Below are 23576 nucleotides of genomic sequence, written 5' to 3'. Positions count from 1 at the left end.
AAAAAAAATCCCACTAATCTCTCACATGTTTTTCTAAATTGCCATCAGTCATGTCCAGTGATACCAACTTACTGGGAGATCTTGAACTTGATGAAATTAGCAAAATGCCTTTTCCATCGTTATTGGAAGGATTTCGTAGGTAAACTCGAAAACGTTAGCAACTCAATACATTTTACTAAGTAATTTTGCAATTGTAGTGAAGCTGTACAGCACAGAGCAGAATTATTTACCAATTTAACCACAGCTTTTGAGTACATGACCACACCTGAGCATTCATGCTCTAATTCTCAACAGAGCTAACACAGCTGAGGGACAGGCGGTGAGAGGAACACGTATTTAGGCTACTGGCACGTGTAAAATGTCAGCAGGCTTTGCCTCTGCTGCAAATGAACATTACCCATCAACAGTTTTATTTTTCTTCAGGTTCTTTCGAATGTCTCTTCTAAGTCATAAATATTGAACTAACAGTACTTTTTTAAACATTTCCCAAATCTTTTTGTATCGTTAAATATTACTTATAAACTTAGGTCATTCTGTTCATCCTATACACCAAAGTATTTACAAAATAAACCCATCTTCGAACCCTTTTTTTAGACAGTTACTTTGATTGACAAACAGGAAACATTGCTGTGTCTAAGTTCTTGTTAACAGGAAATACTAAAAGGCTACGAATAATCCTTAACCTAAACCCACTGTCTGTTACGGGTAATACATGTATATATGCACAAGGATGTCATCCAACTTGTGTCACCAACTAAGGTGACATCCTGTATGCTGTCAAATCAACAGCGCTGAAGTACTTCCCTTTGCCTTTTTTTTGTAAAGTGGCAAAATGCTGCATCTTCTAGATACTTCATAATTGTTTGAAGTCCAGAAAAATTCAATATTGTGGCCATGTTCTAGAATGAAGCACCATCTGCCATATAATTCTACAATATTTAATAGTGAGACTAATTAGCAATTAAAATACAAATTATCAACAGTGAAAAAGAAGGGATAAAGTTTGAAGACAACTCAAAAAACAAGCCAGGACTTCCCTACCTAAATGTTTATGACATTTACAGGAAGGAAAAAACATAAGAAACCTCTTCATCCCCGAAATTTATCTGACCCCACTCCACCATAATTACAAGTAACATAATTACAGATAACAATTAAAGCTGTATTCAATGAGGTCCTGTTAAAATATTCATGAATGTTTAAACAAAAGTAACTATTACAAGCAGTGAAAGTCATACAGGAACTGCTGCATCACCTTTGGATTTCCAAAACCATGGATTCTTATTGAAATGGAGAATCATCTAGACTGGAAAAGACCTTCAAGATCATCAGTCCAACCATCAGCCTGACCTATCAAGTCCCACCACCAAGACAAGTCATAATGTGATAGATGAGAAGTCACTTACCGTATTTTACAAATGACAAACTTTAAAGAATTAATCTTGGATGCAATTCAGCTGCTTCCTTTGCCAGAGGTCACTATCAGGAACATAATTACTTTTCTGATGTAAATGAAGCCTTAATCACAGGGTAGCTGAGGATGGAAGAGACCTGTGGAGGCCACCTGGTCTGACCCCCTGGGCAACAGGCCAAGGGTTGGCCACCCAGAGCAGGGTGCCTAGGCCCACGTCCAGGCAGCTTCTGAAGATCTCCAAGGAGCAGACCCCACAGCCTCTCTGGGCAACCTGTGCCAGTGCTCGGCCACCCGCACAGCACAGACGTGCTTCCTGATGCTCAGGGGAACCTCCTGTGTTTCAGGTTGTGCCCACTGCCTCTGTCACTGGGCACCATGAAAAGAGCCTGGCTCCATCCTCTTTGCACCCTCACTTCAGGTATTACACACTGGAGTGATGATCCCCCTGAGCTTTCTCTTCTCCAGGCTCAACAGTCCTGGCTCTCTTAGCCATTCCTCAAAGGTGAGATGCTCCAGCCCATTCACCATCCGAGTGGCCCTGCATTGGACTCTGCAGTGTGTCCATGTCTCTCTTGCACTGAGAAGCCCAGCATACCCAATGAGGCCTCACTGAGGCTCAGCTGAGGAGAAGGATCACCTCCCTCAACCTGCTGGCACTAGGTCACACTGGCTGGTGTCCACCAGGACCCCCTGGTCCTCTTCTGCAAGGCTGCTTTCCAGCCAGGCAGCCCCCAGCATGTCCTGGTGACTGGGGTTGTTCCTCCCTCCCCAGGTGCAGATGATCTTGGCCCTTCATGAGGTTCCCATCAGCCAACTTCTCCATGCTGACAATTTTCAACCTACCTCCTGTCTGCTCACCCAGCCCACAGTTCATCAGCTTCTCCACAAGGATGTTCTGTCATAAGCCTTCCTGAATTGAAAGCAGACAAGCTCCAATGCTCTCCCCTCATCTACCAAGCCAGTCATTTCATAGTACAAGATTATCAGGTTGGTCATGTGTGTCTTCTCCATTTTAATGGTCAAGACTTACTGGTAATGACTGTGTCACGCACTGGTACTTACAGATAGTAGCTTTTGGTAGTCATTTTGGACCTACAGCTACTAATGTTGGAAACTACTTTACTGGCCATAAGGAGAGAAGAAAAAAAAATTACAACTCAGTTTAAGGGGATTTCCCCCTCCCCACATCTTAAATATTGACACGAAAGCAATGTGCAAAATATCAAGAAGGCAGTTTTTAGGTAGCTTTCCGGGTTAATAGAGGGGATAAAACTGAGCAACTACTCCAAAGGAAAAAGGTGGGCAAAGATGAATAAAAAGCTGTGTGGTCTGGTAGCCTCATGGTCTTCAACACCATACTGAAACATTCTTGGTTTCATTAGTACACTTTGCCACATTTCTAAAATACCAGCTTATAACTACTGTTTTTTTTCCCTAGAGTGCCCAAAATCTCCAGAATCAAGACTTTTCCCTGGTTTGCCCTTATACAGTATTAAAATATTCTAAGTATTTTGTTTAAGAAGTCCATGCACAATAAAGTCTACTGGACAATTACCCACACTGACATTAACAAACAGGTATCTCTGGCTTCTAGGCAGGCAGAGCTATCAGTAGAATACTTGAATATGTCAGAATCCACATACCTAGAGAATCGAAATATGTCAATATCTGAATATGTCAATCTTAAAAATGACTGCAGACTTATAAAGATGTGAAGGTGATTACAAGCTGGATAAAACCTTGAGAGGTTCTTTTACCATGGAGGCCACGATCTAGATGACTTAGACGGAATTTGATAGTATGACTTTTAAGAGCCTCTATAGCTCATTGCCTTTAAACAAATAATGTGAATACTAAATGCATAATACAGGAATGTTATCAACTAAAAGGCACTAGGCCTACATGCAGCACAGTCAGAATATTAAAAGATATCCTCTCAACGAGAACCGGCATCTTATGCCCTTGAGATCATGCACTGAATAATGAGGTAGATGGAAACTGCAGAGAGGAACATAAAAAAGTTACAGATGTGCACAGACTAAAAAGCACTGCTGCATGTGCGATAACACAAGGCAAACCTCTCGTAAGAGCTAAATTCCACATTCACCCCTTACCCTGACTTTACCATATGGAAATACCCGGGCGGGCTGACAGGTCCCCTGAATCAGTTCTGGTGAGCAAAATTAGCTTCTGCTCTCACTAGGATACTTTCCCTATGAGAAGGACACCGGAGAACAACAGGTATCGTTTTGTACCGTTTAACTGCAGGAGTGGCAGGTACTTTTTTAACAGATTATTCGTGGCCTGCAAATTCAACAGCACTGAAGGCAATTCCATCCCCCAACAGAATTAATAGACACTGTTAGACAATACAATAGCCCATTAGGAGAATAGGAAAAGAGAAGGAAATTGTCTGTGTCATTGCCTGCCATTACAATGCTTTAATCCTACTTGGAAAATGCTCAATCCCACCTTAAAAGGGGAACGCTGCCACTTAGCCCTCAGGTGCTTTTTCTTTATGAATATACCAGAGATGCAATTATGCTCTTTTTCAAGACTTTGCCATCCCTCAGTGAGCAAGATAAATTTATTAAGCCCCCTGTTTTATGATGGAACTCACCAAGAAAAAGAAAGATTAAGAGCAGCGAGTTGCTGCAGCTCTGCTGCAAACTCGCTCGTCTGAAGCAAAATTCAGCACAGTCCTGATGAAGTCTCCTTAGTGAGTTATAAAAAGACTTTCAGAAGTTCCCTACCGCTACCAAAATATGTTGCTTCACGTATCTAGAATGCCATTTCCCTTCCTCACAGCTGCATTACGCTGCGGGTTGCCGCTGTCATTCTGCGCGAACGAGTCGCAGGGTGGCTTTCTCCTGAGCTCTCTCCCTACAAATGAGGGAGTTTGCTGTGAAACTTCTTAGCCCATAAATCCACCTCCACAACTCAAGTCTTCCCAGTCACCCGTATTTTACTGCAATCCTTCTATGCAATGGCAGGCTTCCCCACTTGCTGCCATAAGCAAGTGTCATTAGCATGCTCCCACTTCCAAAAAGAGAACTACTGAAATTTTTTAACAAGGTCTTCCATCTCATCAAAGGCAGATACTAATTTAGTCTGACATATGCTACCTCTCATAAATCCATCCACATGTATTCCATTTTTCCATTTGCCTCCCTGACTTCAATTATTCTTTTTAAAGTTTCTTCTATTGCTTTGCTATAGAAAAAAAAAAAGATTAATAATTTTCAAGCTGCCAGAACCACCTCTACTACTCTATGTTCTGAAAAACAGCTGCTGCATTTGCTCTTTTGCAGTTAAATTACCATCTCTATGTTGATAGTGCTGTTAGTTCTGTGTGTTTTGAAATGTTTGCTACAAGACTTTCTGAAACACAACTTCCTCCTTCCAGCCCCCATCAAACCTGAGCACTGGGAACTTTGAGATTTCATCTTCGTTTCACTCGAAGAATTTCCACTGTCAGAGTTTCCCCCCGTACACACTTATTTCACTCTTAATCGTGACCCTACGTTCAACGTGACCAACTGCATCAAAAATGAAGGCAAAACGTTAATATAAACTGGGGATGATAGCTCTAATCATAACCTCCTGCTTACTGCATGATGCCCCGCTTCCTGTCTTGTTTTGTATTTAATGGATAAAAAGCTTTCCACTACTTGGATTATATTCCTTTACAAGGTCAAACTCAGCTTGATTTCTGGCAAGATCTTATTCACCCTTTAAAACTTCTGAACTCTCTTTCATTTTTTCGAACAACCACTTTTGCCACTCCTTGCAAATTCTTGGCTAGCTTCTGATATTCTCCTTGGCTGACTTTTCTTTTAGTACGGTCCATGATTCTTCTGCTCGTGTACTCTGCCTTTTCCTGGGATGCAAATCCAAATACAGTTTTTCTAATTCTGAATCAAGGAGGTTCCAAGAACCCCACCGTTAGTTCCCTTATCTCTTTGTTTCACCTAATTTCAATCTATTTCCCTATGGCTTCTCAGTCTGCATTTCTGAAATACAAAACCTTTAATTGGAAACCCCTTTAAATTTAAACCACGTAAACCTCTGATTCATTCAACCAACCACTCAGCGCAAACTCGGTTTCTACAAACGGCTCTTCTTGAATGTCCCAATGATTACAAACCCAAGTTCTAAGGAACCTTATTTGTGTTTAGTTCAGCAACTGTGTGTGAACATTGCATCCAGGAATAACCGGTCCCTAGACCTAGTAGTGAAATTAAACTCTCCACAATATATTGTGCTAGAATAATAGCTTTATTCTATTTACTGTATTCCAATATAATTTCCTGAATATTTAATATAAGAAGACTTGTCTGCACCTGAAGTTACCATGTGAAAGCATACAACCCCACCTCAATAATGCACTTCACATATGAGATAACCATGTAGGAGAGACTTACCTTTTAATACCTAAAACAGCAACTTGTGCTGGAATGCCTTATCCCTTCCTTGTTGTTCTTCACCTGAGAGCATCCAGTCTTTGAATGCTTAGTATTTACAGGAAAATATTTATTGTTCCTTTCCCTGACAAAAAATAATAAAGGTTCTGCCAAGATTTTTCATAACAAGTGTAATTGAAATATAAAGCCAGGTCCCAGAAATGCTCTTTATATTGTACCACCAGCACAAAGAAGTTTTAAATTGTTAACTTTTAAAAATAATGAAAGTTAACATCACAACCTCTGATTACAATACAATACAACCTATTGTATTACTACTCTGTAGAGTTCCCTATGCCTGAAAAAATGCATAAATTCATGTTATGTGGCAGAATATACATAGCTCAAGCTACCCAAACAATAGCTCATTATCTAAAACTACTTTACAAATGGGGATTAATAGAGTTGCTAAACATCTTGCTGTCCATTTTACAGAGCTCAAATACCAGCATAAAGGTTCAGTGACTTATTCATTATTACAGGAGAAATCAGCGCCAGAGCCTAAGGCTATTTAATTCCTAGTCTCATGCTTCAGCCAAAACCACCTTCCTCTCCTAATGCTGTAACCAAAGCATGGACACAGGAGCTAGAGTGGAGAAGCAAATTTAAGGAAAGAGCAATACCCTTTCAGTGATTTCAGAAGGAAGCTACATATCTTTATTTATCTGTAAAGATTCTTAAGCAACCCACTCAAAAATAGATGAATTTCTCAGATTCTGTACTCATTTTAAATATAACATAGCCTGCAGATCCTTCTGCAAGTGCTGTCTTTGACATCCACCTCCCAGAAGTGCCCTAACTCATGCCAGGACTACTTCATTTAGAGAATCATAGGCTCACTGAGGCTGGAAGGAGATGTGGAGATCATCCAAATTCACCTCCATATTCACTTAATTGAAACATGCATAGAAGCATGAGAAAGACCGGAGCCTGGGACCGTAAAATGCTTGTGGACAGGTTAACTCTGACGTATGACTTCCTGATCCAAAACAATTCATCAGCATCATAACAACCATGGGTAAATACCATACTAAATGTTGAATCAGCCAAGAAGTATTTCCTTTTTCAACACTGAAACTTGAAAATGTTTTCAGCATACCTTATTGTGATGTTTATTAGACAAAGAATAATAATATTTTGGAGAGTAATGATTTCCAAAGTAATTATAGTGTCAAATTGTTTCAGACTCATTCTTCACCACAATTCACAAACCTGAATATGTTTTAATGAGAGAAATGGGGAATAGCTATAGGAAAAATTTACTCCTTCAACTGATTTTTAAATAAGAAAAAACCCAGCATATAGTTCCTAAGAAATTTCAAGACAACTCCAGTAAATACAACTGTCATTTATACTTTACACTAAATTACGGCCATGGCACTTCTTGGAAAACCTCTTCAAAGGCTCAGTTGAAAAAAAGAGAGAAGCACGAATTCAGATTCCTGAAGAAAATGTGAACAAAACACAATCTGGAAAACTGAAATGCCATACTCACCTTGCACCACAGAAGAGAGAAAGAAGCTATGAAGCACAGACCCAAGTGATTACAACCCTTTTGTATAAAACTAGCCCTAGCATGGAGGAGACATCTGCTGTATCCCTTCCATTCCTCTTGGCCTCCCTCCCACCTTGGGAGGCCCCTTGTCCCACCACAAGTTGCCCTCCCCAAGCCCTTCAGCCGGGCAGGACAAAGTCAGAGCAGCAGAAACTTGCACAAGGGGGGGTCAGCAGCAGACACCAATTTCTCCAAACAGCTTTAAATGGTTCAACACGTATCTTGTGCCAGAAAGAGGGCACTAACTGAAGATGTAGCCATCAGCTACCAAGATACCAGACTTGGGGGAAGAAAGGTGAGCATTTATCCTACACCTTAACCCCATCCAGGACAGAGGAAGGATGGCTCATAAAGGTCTATGATTTGGAAAATTATTACATTCCCATGTGCTATATGAGGTAATGAATTGTGCACTGCTGGCCAAACCTGCCCAATTAGTCTGCGAAGTTTGGGAAGCAGCAAATTTTGTGTCCAGAGACGGGCTACGAAGCTGGTGAAGGGCCTGGAGCACAAGTCCTGTGAGGAGTGGCTGAGGGAACTGGGGTTGTTTAGTCTGGAGAAGAGGGAGACCTTATTGCTCTCTACAACTACCTGAAAGGAGGCCGTAATGAGGTGGGAGTCAGTCTATTCTCCCAAGCAAGAAGCCACAGGACTAGAGAAAATGGCCTCAAGTTGCACCAGGGGAGGTTTAGGTTGGATATTAGGGAAAATTTCTTTACTGAAAGGGTTGTGAGGCATTGGAGCAGGCTGCCCAGGGAAGTGGTAGAGTCACCATCCCTGGAGGTATTTAAAAGACGTGTGGATATGGTGCTAAGGGACGTGGTTTAGTGGTGGACTTGGCAGTGCTCAGTTAATGGCTGGAAGAGATCTCCACGATCATCAAGTCCAACCTCAATGATTCTGTGATTCTCTAGAGCCAAACCCCAGGCAACTCTGCAAAAACCAACAAAAGACCAATAAACCACAGAATTTCTGTTTTTGTCTTCAAAGAAAAGCATCCTGAAAAAAAAAAAAAAACACATTTGATTGTATTTTTTCTCATCACACTTAGGTATCATTTTCACCTCTTCCACTTGGAGTTTCAGTCATACCACTGAGCAGACACCAAAAACAAACAGGAGGATGGGTCAGTGTATCACTGCATAAGCACTCAACAGACTATCAACACACACATACCATGTTAGCAACGCACACACTCATGCCGACTCCCACTAAGAACACCAATCCTTGGGTCCTTGTAGACTTTTTTAATGGACTGGTGCGGAGCTGACTTAAGCTCCCCGGAGGTGCACAACTGCTCACGTCAGTGATGCGACACTCCAAATACCAAGAAATTCCCCAAGCCTGCCGTGACCTCTGGGCAGCCACCTACCCCGACACAGACAAGATCAGCAACCATAACGCACAGTCCTAGAGCAGAGTAAACGGCCCATGAAGCACAGGATCCATGACAGGGAAATTACAGGCTCCAACAGCGCAGAATTGTCAACGGTTACTGGCTTGAGCGCTTCTCTTCACAGCAAGTTTCTAAATAAGTTTCCTGCTCAGGCAATAAGCAGAATTCAGTCTTGATCAATGTGATAAATAAAATGCTATTTGTTCGTCCTCCTGACTATATTTCAATACCTCTCGCAGTCCAAAGCATCTCCACTAAAAAGACAAAAGGCTTCCCCTAAGCGGTAACAGAATCTCCTTGCTCTTCCATCTTAGCGCTCTTATTTCAGAGCTCACCTGTAGAAGGAGAGAGAAGGAACAATACCGTGAAATTCGCACTAAACATCTCAAGTTTGGATTGGACTTATAATACCGCTGTGTAGCAGAGTAGTTGAGCACAAATTGCTTTATTTTAACAAAAGCAAATTGGTTTTCAACAGTTCAGAAAATACTCCTAAGTTGCTTTGTGTTTTCTTCTCTCTCAGTTATACTATGCATAAGGCAACTTCTAAGAAAAGTATTAACAAAAGACATTATGCACAGTAACACATTAGGTTGTCAAGAACGGAAAAATTCTTACGCAGTTACCGTCTCTTTGGCTAGCGAGCATCATTTCCATGCACTGGGCAGCTGAAGAGAGTGGTTTGCTATATTTGTATGCCAAAAATGCGAGAGGGGACAGAACACAAGTCCCCCTTGCTCAGCGCACTGACCACTGACACGTATTTGCTGAACAGAAACTGCTTATCAAAGGTGGGTGTTGACCTCCTAGCAGTGTGCTGAATCAGCAAGGCTGTCAAAGAGGCGATGCGGGATCCCAGAGGATCACAAGCTCCCGAAGACCCCCAGGGTTTTCCCCAGCTGCCCTTCCCCAGGTCCCTGCCCGCTGTGATGCTGCGGCCAAGGGAGTCGCGGAGCGCAGGAGGAGAGGGGGAAGGCTAGGCAAGCAGCTTGTCACTTTCCACAGCTTCTGCTGCACTTCTTCCTCTTAGCGCGAGCCTTCCTCGAGGTCTCACTTCTGCTTTCCCCACGTGCCCAGCGGATTGCACATGTCTGCGGCGCCCGGGACAAAAAGCACTCGCATGGGGACCTCCCGACCTCTTCCACACTCTTCTCTCTAAATGCAGCTTTTATTCTGTTTTCCTGCTATCTACAATGAAGATGCTAAAATAATTAAAGAAATGATTCTTTTACTTTGGGTAAGCTCATTAAGAACGCTCTATTCCAAAAGCCATGACAAATGGGCTCTTTCATTACTTCAACAAATGACTTTTAGAGCTTTTTCCAGATGGACTGTTATTATCACTTGATAACACATAACATGAAATAAACATCGCATGAAGATCTCAAGAAGAAAAGTGTTTTATCTAAATAAAAAGAGAATATTCTTGTAACACTTGAGCGTGACAGCATAATTCAGACAGGCCACAGTAATATACCAAAGCAGCAACACCACTGTTGGCTCTTTCAAAACAGGAAAAGCAAAATTTCTTAACAGCTCAAGAATAATATCAGTGTAGTTGCTTTCTGAATTCTTATATTGTGGAACTGTGATAAATATTATAAAGCAATTTTCTGTGCATGATTGATAAACTTTTCAGAAGCAGAAACGTCATCTTGTCTGTTCGGACAGCCTGAGGGGGAAGGGGAGGGAGGGGGGAACTTCCATAATCCTTTGTAATACAAGTTTTCTCTACTTCATCTCCAAAAAATTTAAAGAAAACAGACTAGTTTAATTACTCGAATAATCCAGAGGGAGCACAAACACTGTTTGAATTTTTGGTGAATGACACAAGCCTGAATAAAATACTAACAACAACAACAAAAAAAATCCATTATCTTGGCTCTGAATATTTTGTTTCAGTGTAAAAAATGGTATTTTACAAGCTCGAAGAACACAAGACCATTCACCTTCTTCCACCCCCTCCCCCCCCCCAATAAACAAATGTGGAAACCTGGTTAATTCATTCAGATTAAGATTTCCGAATGCAAACATATATACTTTACCCTAACACAAACCACAGATGGTGTAAAAGCAGACTTTGCAAATCATATTCCTCCATGTTCAGCAGTAATACTTGTTAGCCGATTTAACAAATTTCATTAATAAAGCCACACAATAACAATAAAGTACATTTGAATCAAAGATTTTAAATTTAACAGTGTGTACATTTCAAGTACTCCACCATATCTGGCTCTTTCAAAAGCCATTTCTGGAAAAATGACTCTGTTTTTGCATTGTGCACTTGAGACCATTTGCACTGCTTGGAAATAAAATGCTTCTATAAGAGATCCCTGAGACTCAGTAGTCAAATGCTGGTATAACAAAGCACAGCTAGGTATTCCTTCCTAGCTGAAAATACCCATGACAGTCTACATTCTTAGCCGTAATTTCAAGGTACTTAAAAAGAAAGAAAAAAGAACTTTGCAACAAACCCAGCCAGGTATTTTAACCAAGTGACTTTTACCTTTCTGTAGCCTCTCACTTGCACTGACAATATACTAAATATACATAAATAAGGGTTTAGTAAGGTTTAAAAGAGTGAAGATGCTACTAGAAAAGACGAGAGCAATTCAGAAAGGACAGTAACGGCCCTCTGCCAGTGAGGGAGAGCCACTCTACAACAGTACACTACATTTCATGACGCAGTGTTTAAACACAGTGACTTTAAAGAACATCTGGGGAGAGCTGAAGAAAAGCCATCTGATCTAAAGAAGGCACAATTCCAGATGAGAAAAACACAACAACGAGCACAAAGGCCACCAAATACCCCCTTCCGTGCTTCGCCATGTGATTATAGTTGAGTTGTGTAAGTCAAAATGTGCACGTTAAAATTCTCAGAGTCCGTAAGCCTCGCTGTCATTCTCAATTTCTGTGAGCTCAGTCAGCCATCAAGTAGCCTAGGAAATGACACAAGCTCATCAGAGCTCAGCTTCCTTACTTCATTTAAGATTACGCTCGCTGGCTGACTGTAATAAAACCATATACCAAGAGATCCTCTGCAATCTTTTCAGAGCCAAATTCAGCTGTCAAAGCGTACTTCACATAAAGCTGTGTCTGAAAATCAACCAAACCGCAGGAAAAGAATGTAGGAAAGTTTACCTTAATCGGAGCACGGCTAAACTGTATTTTTCTGTTGGCTGGGATTTCATCTTCATCTGGCAATCCATTAATTTCAGAGTATTCCATATCAGGTTCGTAACAGTTATTTTCGTCACTGTCATCCTGATCATCCTGTTCAGTACCTGTCTCTCCCCAGTCCGAATTATACCTCGATCGTACCCTATACACATTGTAGTCAGAGTGCATGTACACATGGGAACTCTGAAAATTATTCACATCTTCATGCACTTCTTTTTCACTTGCATCATCATAATGGGTCTCGGTGGCATCTGAAACAGCATCTGTTGCTAAATCTGAAACTAAATTTCTCGGTGCTTCTGCAGCTTCGGGTCTATCAGCGATACCCTCTGCGTGTTCTGACTGTTCCTTTGGTCGCAATGGAATTTCTGCCTCTGTTTTTGACTTACTCCTCGCAGAACTGTCCACACATCTTTCGCTGTCAAGTACCGACTCCTGTTGACTCACCACGGAGCTCTCAACAAGGTCAGCACTTGCTTCTGTATTCTTTTTTACTTCTTCAGTTGTTTTTGAACCTGACGGAGTGCCTGTAGACACCTTCTGTCTCGGTGCTGACGGCGTGCTATTCTGCTGAGAGTGCTCAACAGACATGGGGCCTGCAGCCTGTTTGGCTGGCGGAGACCACGTGCTGGCATCTTTCAGAGGACTGAAGCCCTCCAGGTTTGCAACAGGGGAGGAGATATTCGCGACAGTGGAGGAGAGGTTTAGCGGGTAGCGACCAGTTACGGAGTACTCTTCGTTGTTCTCTGCCTTTTCTAAAACGATTACGTTGTGTGCGTCAGCGTTCTCAAAAACGGCGCTGAGCTGACTCACAGTTGGGGAGACGGTCTCTGTCCTGGGGCTCAGGCTGTCCAGGGAATCGGTGCTGCCCCTGTGAGACTTAGAGCTGCACCACTCATCCGCAAGCTCGTTGGACGCTGCTTTCTCTTTCTTTGGGGAATAGCGATTGGAGTGGCCCATTTCGTGAGCGTTTCGCTCAAACATCTTCCGAGTTTCGGTAAACTTGGAATAAGAAGGACCATCATGGATAGTATCAAACCTACTAATCCTTTCCGAAACAGAAGATTCCAATTTTACAATTGAACCGTCTGTTTTTTCTACAAATTCTTTGGGCCTGATTCGTCTCTGAGGCGATGGAGGGCCACCCTTCCCCCTGGTTTTGGGGGCAACTCCAGCACTCTCAGTGGGCTCCATGCCCATCTGCATAAACAAGTTCTTAATCCTATTGACATTTGAGCCATATTTCCTTCCCCTGCTCTGAGAGGCCTCTCCTTCCTCTTTCGTTTTTTGGTCTCCATCTGATTTCGGTTTGTCAAAGGTGCTTTTCAGTGCCTGGAACTCAGTCCTGTAAGCATTCCTGTGAGGAGAGGCACTCCGGAGGGTTGATCTCTCTCCTGAAGACTCCGTTTTCATCATGTTTACTTCAGGGCTGCAAAACCAGCTTACATAGTTTCTGCGGTGCCGCTCTCAGTCATCTGCTACAACCGAGATCCTGCTTGGGAAGGGTTTTTCTTAGGAGGCAGTGCCCTGCAGCGGGGCCATCCTCGAGAGAAGCTCTGGAGGCAGGTATCTAAGCACACGCAGCCAGTTGCGACAGGGCAGCACGAGCGAGGACTTTGGAGAGCACCAGCAGATTCAACCTGCAATAGAAAGCAGGGTTCTCTGAATTGTCACGTACTTGCACTTCCCTAAATCTAAGCCGTGATTTCCCTTTGCAGTTATTCGACAGATTTACAAAAGAAGTGGAAAAAACACAAATCTCACACTACACCAACACGTGGAGACTCGTCAGCCCAAACTTCTGCACGCTGATTGCTGAGAAATTTGCAGGCTGGGGCATCGCTCGGCAGCGGAGGGCTCACAAAGAAGTACGGAGCCACGGGCACACAAGCAAAGGCAATATGGAAACGCTACTTCCGTTACCGAATTCTTCCAAAAAATTAAAAATCCCAAACGCCTGAGTTACTTACGAATAACCATGGCAATACGTGCCATCAACCGGTACGAAGTAATTCGCGCAAACGCGACGGCTCTGCTTCCCCGCGGCGCCGCGAGCCGGCCCCAGCTCTCTCAGGGAAAGGGTAGAAATGCCATCGCAGGCGAGGCGCTCCGAGAGGCTGCTCCCCAAAAAACGGCCCGGGGAGCTGCACCCGAACTTCGCATCCCCGCCCGCAGTGCCCGCAGACGGCCGGAGGTCCGGCCGCACGAAGCTGCCCCTCGACGGGCCCGAGGAGGAGCCGCAGGAAGGGGGCTGGGGTCGGGGCCGCTCCCGCTGCCGGGGGGCTCGCAGGGGCCGCTCCCCGGAGCCTCCCGGAGCCCCCCCCCCCCGGTGCCTGCCGGGCTCCGTCTCCTCGCCGTCCATTTCCCCGCCGCCCACCCCCGCGCCGATGGCTGCGGGAAGCCAACTTCAGCCGAGGGCACGGCACCGGAGCCCCCCCGACACCCACACCCCCTCCCCTCCCGCGGCGGCAGCACCTTGCGGCGGGGGCCCCGGGGAACAAAAGCCCGGTGCCAGGGGCTCCCCCGCCGCCTTACCCGGCCGCTGCCCCCGCTCCTCCTCCTCCGGCGGCTCTGCGGAGAACGGCGGCTGACAGCAGCCGGCAACGGCCGCGGCGCCTCAACGCCATTGCAGGCGGCCGGGGCACCGCCGCGGAGCGGGGGAGGAGAAGCCGCCGCGCCCCGCCGCAGCCGCCCGCCCGCCCCCCTCCGCCTGGCACGGCTCGGCTCGGCTCGGCACGGCCGCTGACAGGTGCCTCACCTCCCGGGCCAGCCGCAGTGGTTCGCTCCGCCGGGCGGGGAGAGGCGGGCAGGCGGCCGGCAGCCCTCCCGCTGCGGGCCGGCCCCGGGCGGGTACCGCCGAGCGGCGGGGCCGGGCACGGCCGCCCTCGCTTCCCCCCCCCCCCCCCCCCGCCTCAGCCGCCGCCGGCGAGGCTCGGAGCCTCGGTGTGCAGGCCGAGGGGTCCCTGCGCGGCGGGGAGGGGAAGCCTGCGAGGCGGGAGGTGCGGCTCGAGAGCCAGCCGCCTTCCCTCGCCGGCTGTGCGAAACGAGCCACTGAACCCTGCCGACACGGAGGAGAAATGCGCCCGCTGCAAAGCCGGGCGCGGCGCTGAGCAGCCCCGCCGCCGCCGCTGGATCCGTCCGGGGGCTGCTGGAGGGGACGGGGGGGGGACAGGAGGGACGGGGGGGGACAAGGGGGACAGGGGGGGACCGGGCATCTCACAGCTCGCCGCTCTGGGCTGTCGGCACCACAGCCTGCTGGCCCCGCGCCGCCGCCACGGAACCTGTAGGCAACGGGTAAAATTGGCAGCCCGAGCAGGGAACGGCCGGTAATCGCATAGCGACTCCCAAGCAAAGTTCATTAAACTAATTGCGGGAAAACGGCCTGGAAAACTAGTTGCATAAACGTCCAGAAAAAAAAAAAATGGCCTGGAGATGTGCGTTGCAAATCGTGAAAAATAATTATTAGGCATACAGAATGAAGGTGCCAGTGGCTGAAAATGAAGACATCAGGTATATAGCCTTGCAGAGTTAATTCATTAGTTTAATGAGACTGAACATGGCGGCTATACCCTTAAGTGTTCACAGGTGTCGATCTCTGGTTAATCTTATTTGCACCAAGGGTGCGCAGCTCAAAATGTTGGCCTCGATATCCAGCACGTTTAAATTGACAGGAAAGCAACAAACCTTTTAATCGTGGGGTGGTGCATGGCTTCCACTTGGGATGCGAGGAGAGGGGCACGGCCAGAGGCCAGGGGGTGTCCGCTGCCCTGGGGGCCGCTGAGCATCGCCACGCCACGGCAGGGAGGAGAGGAGGCCTGGAGAGGGAGGCAGTCCCTGAGGGTAGCGGCCTGTGAGCTCCACATGCCGTTACAGAAAGCCGCCCGCCTGAGATCCCATCCCAAGGCAGAAGGATGAGGGAACGCTGGTTTCACAGCTTCTTGTGGTGAGGAGGCCGGTGGGAGGTTGCCCGCACCAGGACGAAAACTATTTCAGCTAACCAGGACACCCCCTGTTAAATGCCAAACCATCGGCGAGTACCGCAGATCTGAGGATCTCGGCAGGGCCCTTCTGTTGGTATGATTTTGTAGCGGAAAGCCTGTAAGAACACTAAGAGAGCCGCTTGACTATTGAAGAGACGAACAGAGAACTTCAAGTCTCCTTGAAGAGGAATAGGGACACAGCAGAAATTTGAACATTTTGTTTCCTTTCTGATTTTATACTAAATATGCAGAGTGCTTGAAGATCTTAGCATGTACTAGATGTGTATCTGAAGAGTTTTATAATTCACATTCACAAGCAAAAAAAAGTGACACAAGCAAACACTAAATGAGATGAAATAATTGAAGCAATCTTAAAGAGACTAATTAGCACCTAATTATGTAAAGATATCCATGACCGTATCCAGAGCCAAAAATATTGTTTAAATGATTTTTATAATAGAAATTTTGCAAACAAAATGGACACTTCTCCCCTCCTAATAAATATATTTAACAATGTACCCAAGAAAACATTCATATTATTTCATGGCAAAATAGTGTAAACTCTCTCTAGGTTATGTTCTGGTGGAGAGCAGGGAAACTTGCTGATGCTCACAGCAGGAGCACACAATAGATCCCAAGCTTTCCATGATGAGAGAGATGATATATTACATTTTGATTCTTCTTATATGTGTTGTAAGTAGACAGCGTAGCAGTTCAAGCAGACACTACCCAGCTTTCACACAGAATCTAATGCAAAATTATTTTAAGTAATTTCATGTTCCACCAATGCCACCTCATGATCACAACAACCAAGACTTGTAGAAACTACTGGCAATTTTGGCTGCTCAGTCAGAGGCAGTTTGGACCTTATTTAGGGGCTCCGACTCTGGCCACGGACACCTAAGCTATTCACACACACGAATCACTTACAAAATGTTTTTCAATCCCATCTTTTATTTACGTAGTGTCTATGTTAAAGAGCATTAACGTAGTCTCAAGGATAATAAACTGTATTTTGTTTTGATTAGAACATCACTTTTCAAGAGAGACTCTTCATATGTGAGCGTGGCCTTGCACCTAACTATAAAAATCACAGTTGTGTGTCCTTTTACATTTTCAGTATTTCTGTGACAATCCGTTTAACCAGAAGGTATTTTTAGACTCTGCTAAAGCATGACTGACATTTCTGTTAATTCCTGAGGAACACTAAAATGCTGCAGAGCATACTTTGGGGAAGATAAGAGACCAAGGTCCTCCTTTTATGTTAGTATAAATTCAGACTAACTTCACTGAAGTTACAGAATTCCTCTGCTTCCCAACCAGTGCAAATTTAAAATCTGTTCGGTTCAGTATTTGCATATGCTAGAAAATGGCTAGAGTCATTTTACTTGCGCCAGAGTAACAACTCCATTCAAACGATCATGAATTTGCACATAGGACAGGAAGAGAGACCCCAGCTGTTTAACCTGACAGCATCACTTCAAATTGTACTCGGTATCTTTTTAAACCAGTTTTTACACAGTCCTCCAAGACTGAAAATAATTGATCTTCAGTTTATTCTAGATGTGTGAATTATATTTACTTACAAACATGACTATTTGGATGTCATCGATGGGTTGTTTTGAGTCACTTTGGTGCTTCTAAGCTACTCAGGTTTTGAGATAACAATTTATTCATGCAGCAGAGTGGCAATGCAAGTTTTTCTATGTGGCTCAGGCAAAAAAAAGAAAGTCATTCCATCATCCATCTCCTGTCAATGTCTTTCAAGTCCTGAAAGATAATATCTGTATTCACAGGAGTAAATGGAAACTATTTCCCTCCTCTGATCTTTGGCTAAGAAAGCCCCTATCTGCTATCCCACCAGGCCATTGCACGGGAGGATTTACTTCCTTATACATATCACAGCATAAGCAGAATTGAGTTCTATTTTTAACACTCAGACATGAATTTTTATTACATAATCTACTTTAAAGAAAAAGAACAATATATATATACATTTTGGAAGATAAGGTAAGTTCAAGTTAGGGTTCCCCTGTACCAGAGTAGCACCAGACTAAATTAAACAACAAACAGCTGTAATAAGGAGTCGATAAGCTTTAGTTTCAAACATTTACAATGTGTTACTGCACTAAGTGTAATTCTTCTCTATAGGAAGGCATTAATAGTTAAAAATGGGAGCTCATTAATACCACTAATTTGGCAAGAAGATTGTGCTGTTTTTACACAGAACATGTCAAGCTCAAGAATAGAGTCAAAAAAGAATAAAAAGAACTTTGTTCTGAATGAGCTGAAGAAAACCAGAGGTAATGATAACAAAACTGCATATTCTAGCAGTTTACCAGAAAGGCAAATATTAGCATTATGAGGGCCTAAACTCAGACTAGTAATAGCCTTTTCTCAATTGCAGTGAGGAGACCATCACGTCCATTCTCAAACATTCCACATTTAAACCATTTAAGAAATGTACAGTTATGGCTAGAAAACAAAATGGAATTTTCAGAAGGGAAAGATGTGAATTACACTCTGAGTGCAACTACTTATTGTTGAAATAGTGGTTTTGTCAATATTAAAAGCTAGAAATCTTAAGAATGCTCAAAAGGGCTGTGTTTTGAGGTATGCAGCTCTAACGCCAGCTCTCAACACTGAACTCTGAATTTTTAGCAACTTTTTAGCAAAACACGGAAAATTATCAGTTACCAGCCTAGCTAGATCGATGCCAGCTACTTGCAGAAAATACACGATCTCACGGCAAAGGAAAAGACTACATGTTCGGTCTGTTAGGAGCTTACTAAAAACCAAACCCTGGCAAAACTTCATGTTAGGTTCTTCGGGTAGATAAAATATTAGAAAACTTTCCAGGAAACAGCTATTTGACAGAATGAGTAAAATACTTATTTTAGTATGGTGAATGGTTCCTGTCATATACCTTGATTCTTCAGACAAGTGTTATATGTAGGTACATGGCATAGAGAACTCTGTCTCCATACCAACATCAGCAAGAAAGAGTCAGAGCTGGAAAAGTTAGTGCTTTAAGTGTTCCAAACCAGGATGGCTAAAATTTGCATCTCACATATTCTTGGTTTACAACGTAGAAGTGCTCAAGGCCAGGCTGGATGGGGCTTTGGGCAACCTGGTCTGGTGGGAGGTGTCCCTGCCCATGGCAGGGGTTTGGAACTGGGTGGTCTTTAAGGTCCCTTCCAACCCAAACCATTTGGTGATTCTATGTATCTGTGATTCTAAATAAGGTAGTTATGTTTTCCATAAGTGTCACAGTCGATTAATCAGAAGCAGAAATAATAGATTGTTGGGAGCCTCATAATAATTTCATGATTAATATTGTTTCTTAAGGTACACACTTTCTTATTATAATAAAATCCTTTTTCTCTTGAAAAATTTTCTTGACAGAATCTAGAATAAAGAAAATAATGGGGTTTGTCAGTCTGTGCAAAAGCATTATCTCAGAGTATTTCTTGTGTGGTAAATATCCCCTATTATTCTTAAAGAAAGAGCACGTAGTGAGCCAGAGGAAAATTGGGAGGACAGGGAGAAGTATACCGGATGCTCAGAGCTTACAAGTGTACTTGATACAATATAACACACAAGTAAATCTGATTACTGAGTTCAGTAATCATTACCTTGCCTAATCAGATAATGTTTTGTGCCATGAGGAAGAAAAGACGGCAATTTTAGCTTTCATTTTTTCCAAGTGACTGACCATTCAAATTTAGTTGTACTTTGGAGCCTTCTCTCATTCTGGAAACGGCAACAGATGACTTCTCAGAGAGAGAAACAGAGGCTGGAGTTCATAAAATGCAGCACAACAGCGCTGCCTCGCAGTGTGAAATCCATTGGCAAGCAGGAAAAATATTTGTCTGGATTGCTCCACCCTGAAGCTGATGAATATGCCTAGTTTGGGGCTCACATTGTAAATAACCCGTCCCAAGCCGTCCAGGTAACATTGATCTGGCTGCATTCCAGATGCATCTGTCTCACCTTTTTCCTTTTAAAAAATAGTAATTAAAACAAATACAAATATAATAATAATAATAATAAAAAACACAGCTGTTTAGCTAAGAACAGTAATCTACTACTTCTGGACTGTACAACAAAACATAGTTTTCCCATACCTCAGTTACCTGCCGCATACTTGGATTGCATTTCCCCCTGCCTTACAGGTACTGTCTAACTAATGCACCCTCAGTGAAAATACTCTCTCAAAGCTAGATTTGGTAATCAGTTTAATTTAGTGCACAAGAGCATTCAATACTTAATTACTATGTTCTATACGGCTATACAAAAGTAAGTCAGCTTAAAAATAGTCAGTTATTTTGGAAAAGCTGTGCTCTTTGCCAAAGCATAGAAGCCCTATTACTATGCTGCAATTGCTGTAAAGAAACTATAAAGATATTCAAGTTACCAGTTAGAAGTGCCTACAAAGAATAGCTGTGAGCTAATAATAAAGCACTTGTGTAAAGGGAAAGAGAAATCATAAAGGGTGACCAGTTCATCACACCATTAAAAAGAAAATTGAGAACACTGCCATCATGTTGAAACACAAAACACAAGAATTAACAAATCAAAGTCTACAAATTTACAATGACATCTTTAATAAAGGGTAGGAACACTCACATTAATCAGAATAGAATTACAGAGGAATAGGATGACATCGATATTTTATAAAACAGAACAAGCAATTGCATTAGTCTGAAGAGAAAAGCTTTTCAAGGACCTAGGCCTTTGCCCAAGACAAAAATACACAGGAACAGCTCCTATAACATAGCCGGCTTTGAACAAGCAAAGCCACCAGGAAAACAGATAAAAGAAAGATCACAGTTCTACATGCCGAATAGCAGGTCTAATATTAAACTCTCAGGTGTCTAATATATATATATATATATATAAATCTTAGATAATGACTTTCGAGGTTAGTGAAGAGCAGCTCTTTGGCTCTCCCTATCGGATGAAAGGGGCAACGCCTGGCTTGTGGCAGATGTGTTTCAATGTATTGATGCGAAACAATCTGGAGTGGAAAAAAAGTATGGTGTCTTCCTTGCTCTTAAGGGTTATGTTCCATTAGTTGTGTGATTATAAGTGGAAAGGTGCATCACTAGACATGGGGAACCTCTTATCATTTCCCTGTTGAGTCAGTGAGAACACAAAAGTGAGACCAGTGATAAAATGATTTTTCTTCTTTAAGAAAAAATCAGTTGAAATGCTGAGTAGGTGGAAGCTAGCAGGAACACAAGATAGAAGGAAAATGAAAACTTTTATTACCTGGAATAGTTCTACTTTTTCTTCAAGAAAAGGGCTGCATTCTGGAAAGCTGGGTTAGTTATAGTTAAATTGGTGCAATATAGATTTCTAGTAATCACAAAGCAGGTGCACAACCTCTCAGAGAGAAATTACCCATCTCTAGAAGAATTTGAGAAGCCATGATTTGGATCAGCAAGCATTAGGATAAGCCTGCAAAATGGGTGTAGGCAATGGACCCCTAGCTCTGCCGAAGGAGAAGTGTCTATCTAAAACAGAGGCTAAAAGGACTCTTGCTACTACAGAAAGATATATTTACGCACAACCCGCCCATCCATTTTCACAAAACAAATTATGTCTGATCTGGTCGTCTGTAACTTTACTGTGAAATGACAGAGAGACTGGAGAGCTCGGGTGAATGGCACTGGAGTCTGAGAGGGCCACTGTTTATTCAAGTGCCCCCTGTCAAAGGTGACCATTTTCATTCATTCAGGCATGGAGTCATGGGTGCGTTAGCACAATAACAAGATCACTTAGTAAATAACCGAGTAGCAGGGCTTCGACCAAGGCATTTATATGTGCTATTGCCTGGGCAGCAGAAGCAGATACTTCAAAGAGGCTGCCCGAGTGTGCGTTTGCTAACAGTAGCAAATACACCAACACCAAGAAGCCTTTAGCGAGTGAGTGGGAGTGGATGCAGAACCAAGAAGAAACAGAATGCAATTTTAAAACTGTTTTAGCAACAGTTTTGCGTAATTTGAACAGTTACAGTGAAATTCTTTATAATGGGGTCACATAAGTTGTTTTTCCTCTGTATCGTGCTGGCATTGCTATATATAATACATCTCTTACAAATGACCAGCATCTCCAGGCAATATCTTGTCGTCTAAGAAAATGGCTGAGAAGAAGGGAGGAGAGAGGGCTGGACTGAAGGGTGAAGGAAGGAAAATGAGATTACGGGTTGAAGCCAGTTCAGACCTGCTACCCAGCAGTCTCTATTAGTTTCATACTGTGCCATGTGAAAGAGAAAACACAGTGTTTAGGAATAGATGGTGAGGAGGTGGAGGCAGAAGGGAAATACAGATGGGTACAAAACTGCCAACAACGTGTCGAATTTGAGAAGTTGTTAAGGAGTGCATGAGGAGCAAAAGAACTTGGCCTTTTTTATTATCCATCTATTTAGGTCGTAATGGAGCTTTCAGATAAGGAATAACAACATTTATTTACATCTGTACAGCAGTTATGTCTAGAACACGGATATTCTCTCTAGTGTCTGCCTTTCCTACCAGGCATGAAATCTATCTCCAGCTGGGGCGGGTCATACGGTAGAAGCACCACCTAATCAGTCTTAAAAAATCCCTGCTGTAGGTAAACAGTTTTGCTTAGTACTTGAAGAGCTCCAGCCTGCCTCGTAGTCGGAACAAGGAAAGAAGTTTTTAGAATGTAAAAGGAAAGAGGAGGCTCAGGCAATGCGGGAGTGATTAGCTTTCATGGCAGTGCTCCTCCCAGATTGCACAGAGGACTGAATAAGGGCAAAACACTACAAACAACAGGGAAGTTACTGGAATGGAAGAGGAGAAGAGCACTCCTCTGGTCTGAGAGACTGCTCAGTCAGCTTTGCACAACTGCCCTACAAGAGCAGGTAGAGGTAGTGAAGAGACTGATCTGATCAGGTAAAGAAATTCCCGTGTTATTCCACCGCCAGGAAAAATGTAAGTAGATATTTAATATAGTATGAGGTAGTAGTAACTCATGGTGCTACTACTAGTAATGCACAGTGCCATTCAGCGAAGGAAAAAGAACACAGTGCACCAAGTCTTCAGAAGCAGCTGAGAGAGTGGGAGTTGAGATCAAACCTAAATTCACCAGCACTACAATTCGCCCATGCACAATGTTCTAAGCAGTTTGTAAGTGCTTTGGAGAGGCCATCTAAAGCTATACATAGATGCGTGCCTGCAAACGGGTACCACATTACTATCTTTGTAAAAAAAAAAAATAAAATAAAATACGAGGATGCTAGGCATAAGTTTAACTATGACCATTTTTCACTTCCCACAACTGTAAAGCTGCCAAGTCCCGCTAGATGCCCGACTAAGAATTTGTGGACTGCTGGAGGGAGCATTCACCAAGTAAGGGAGTTAGGATTTTTTTTTTTTTCAGGTTTTCATTGCTCTCCCTTGTCTCTGGATAGCAGATGATAGCATTATCATTGATGGATTATTAGTTAACAGTAATATTCTCAGGAATCCTAATTATAAAAATTAGGTAAGTGTCAGAACATAGGGCACACCAGGTTGGCCTGGTGTATTAACTGCTTTAAGTTTAAAAGCACAACTGA

At 43.4% G+C, this 23576-nt stretch overlaps 1 protein-coding gene across 12 annotated transcripts in view; it reads right to left on the bottom strand.

Annotated features, from left to right (window-relative positions):
• The window catches only part of PPP1R9A (protein phosphatase 1 regulatory subunit 9A), a 160810-nt gene that overhangs the window by 135651 nt on the left and 1583 nt on the right, over window positions 1–23576 (bottom strand). For 2 of the 12 annotated variants that reach the window (XR_013947357.1, XM_080582165.1), the window contains exons 1-2: window positions 14767–16474; window positions 11970–13648 (exon numbers count right to left, since the gene is read on the bottom strand). Coding sequence is in view for 10 of the 12 variants with exons in the window: in XM_080582165.1 (XP_080438291.1) it covers window positions 11970–13424 (1455 nt within the window). In the remaining 2 variants the exon portion in view is untranslated. Of the gene's footprint in view, window positions 1–11969; window positions 13649–13978; window positions 14437–14483; window positions 14721–14766; window positions 16500–23576 lie in introns of those variants that run through there. The other 10 variants (XR_013947358.1, XM_080582164.1, XM_080582170.1 and 7 more) reach the window with 10 other exon arrangements.

This window comes from Anser brachyrhynchus (assembly GCF_964034855.1).
Source record: "Anser brachyrhynchus genome assembly, chromosome: 2".
Taxonomy (NCBI): domain Eukaryota; kingdom Metazoa; phylum Chordata; class Aves; order Anseriformes; family Anatidae; genus Anser; species Anser brachyrhynchus.
Note: the sequence above shows the minus strand (reverse complement) of the source record. Positions and strands in the feature narration are given on the sequence as shown.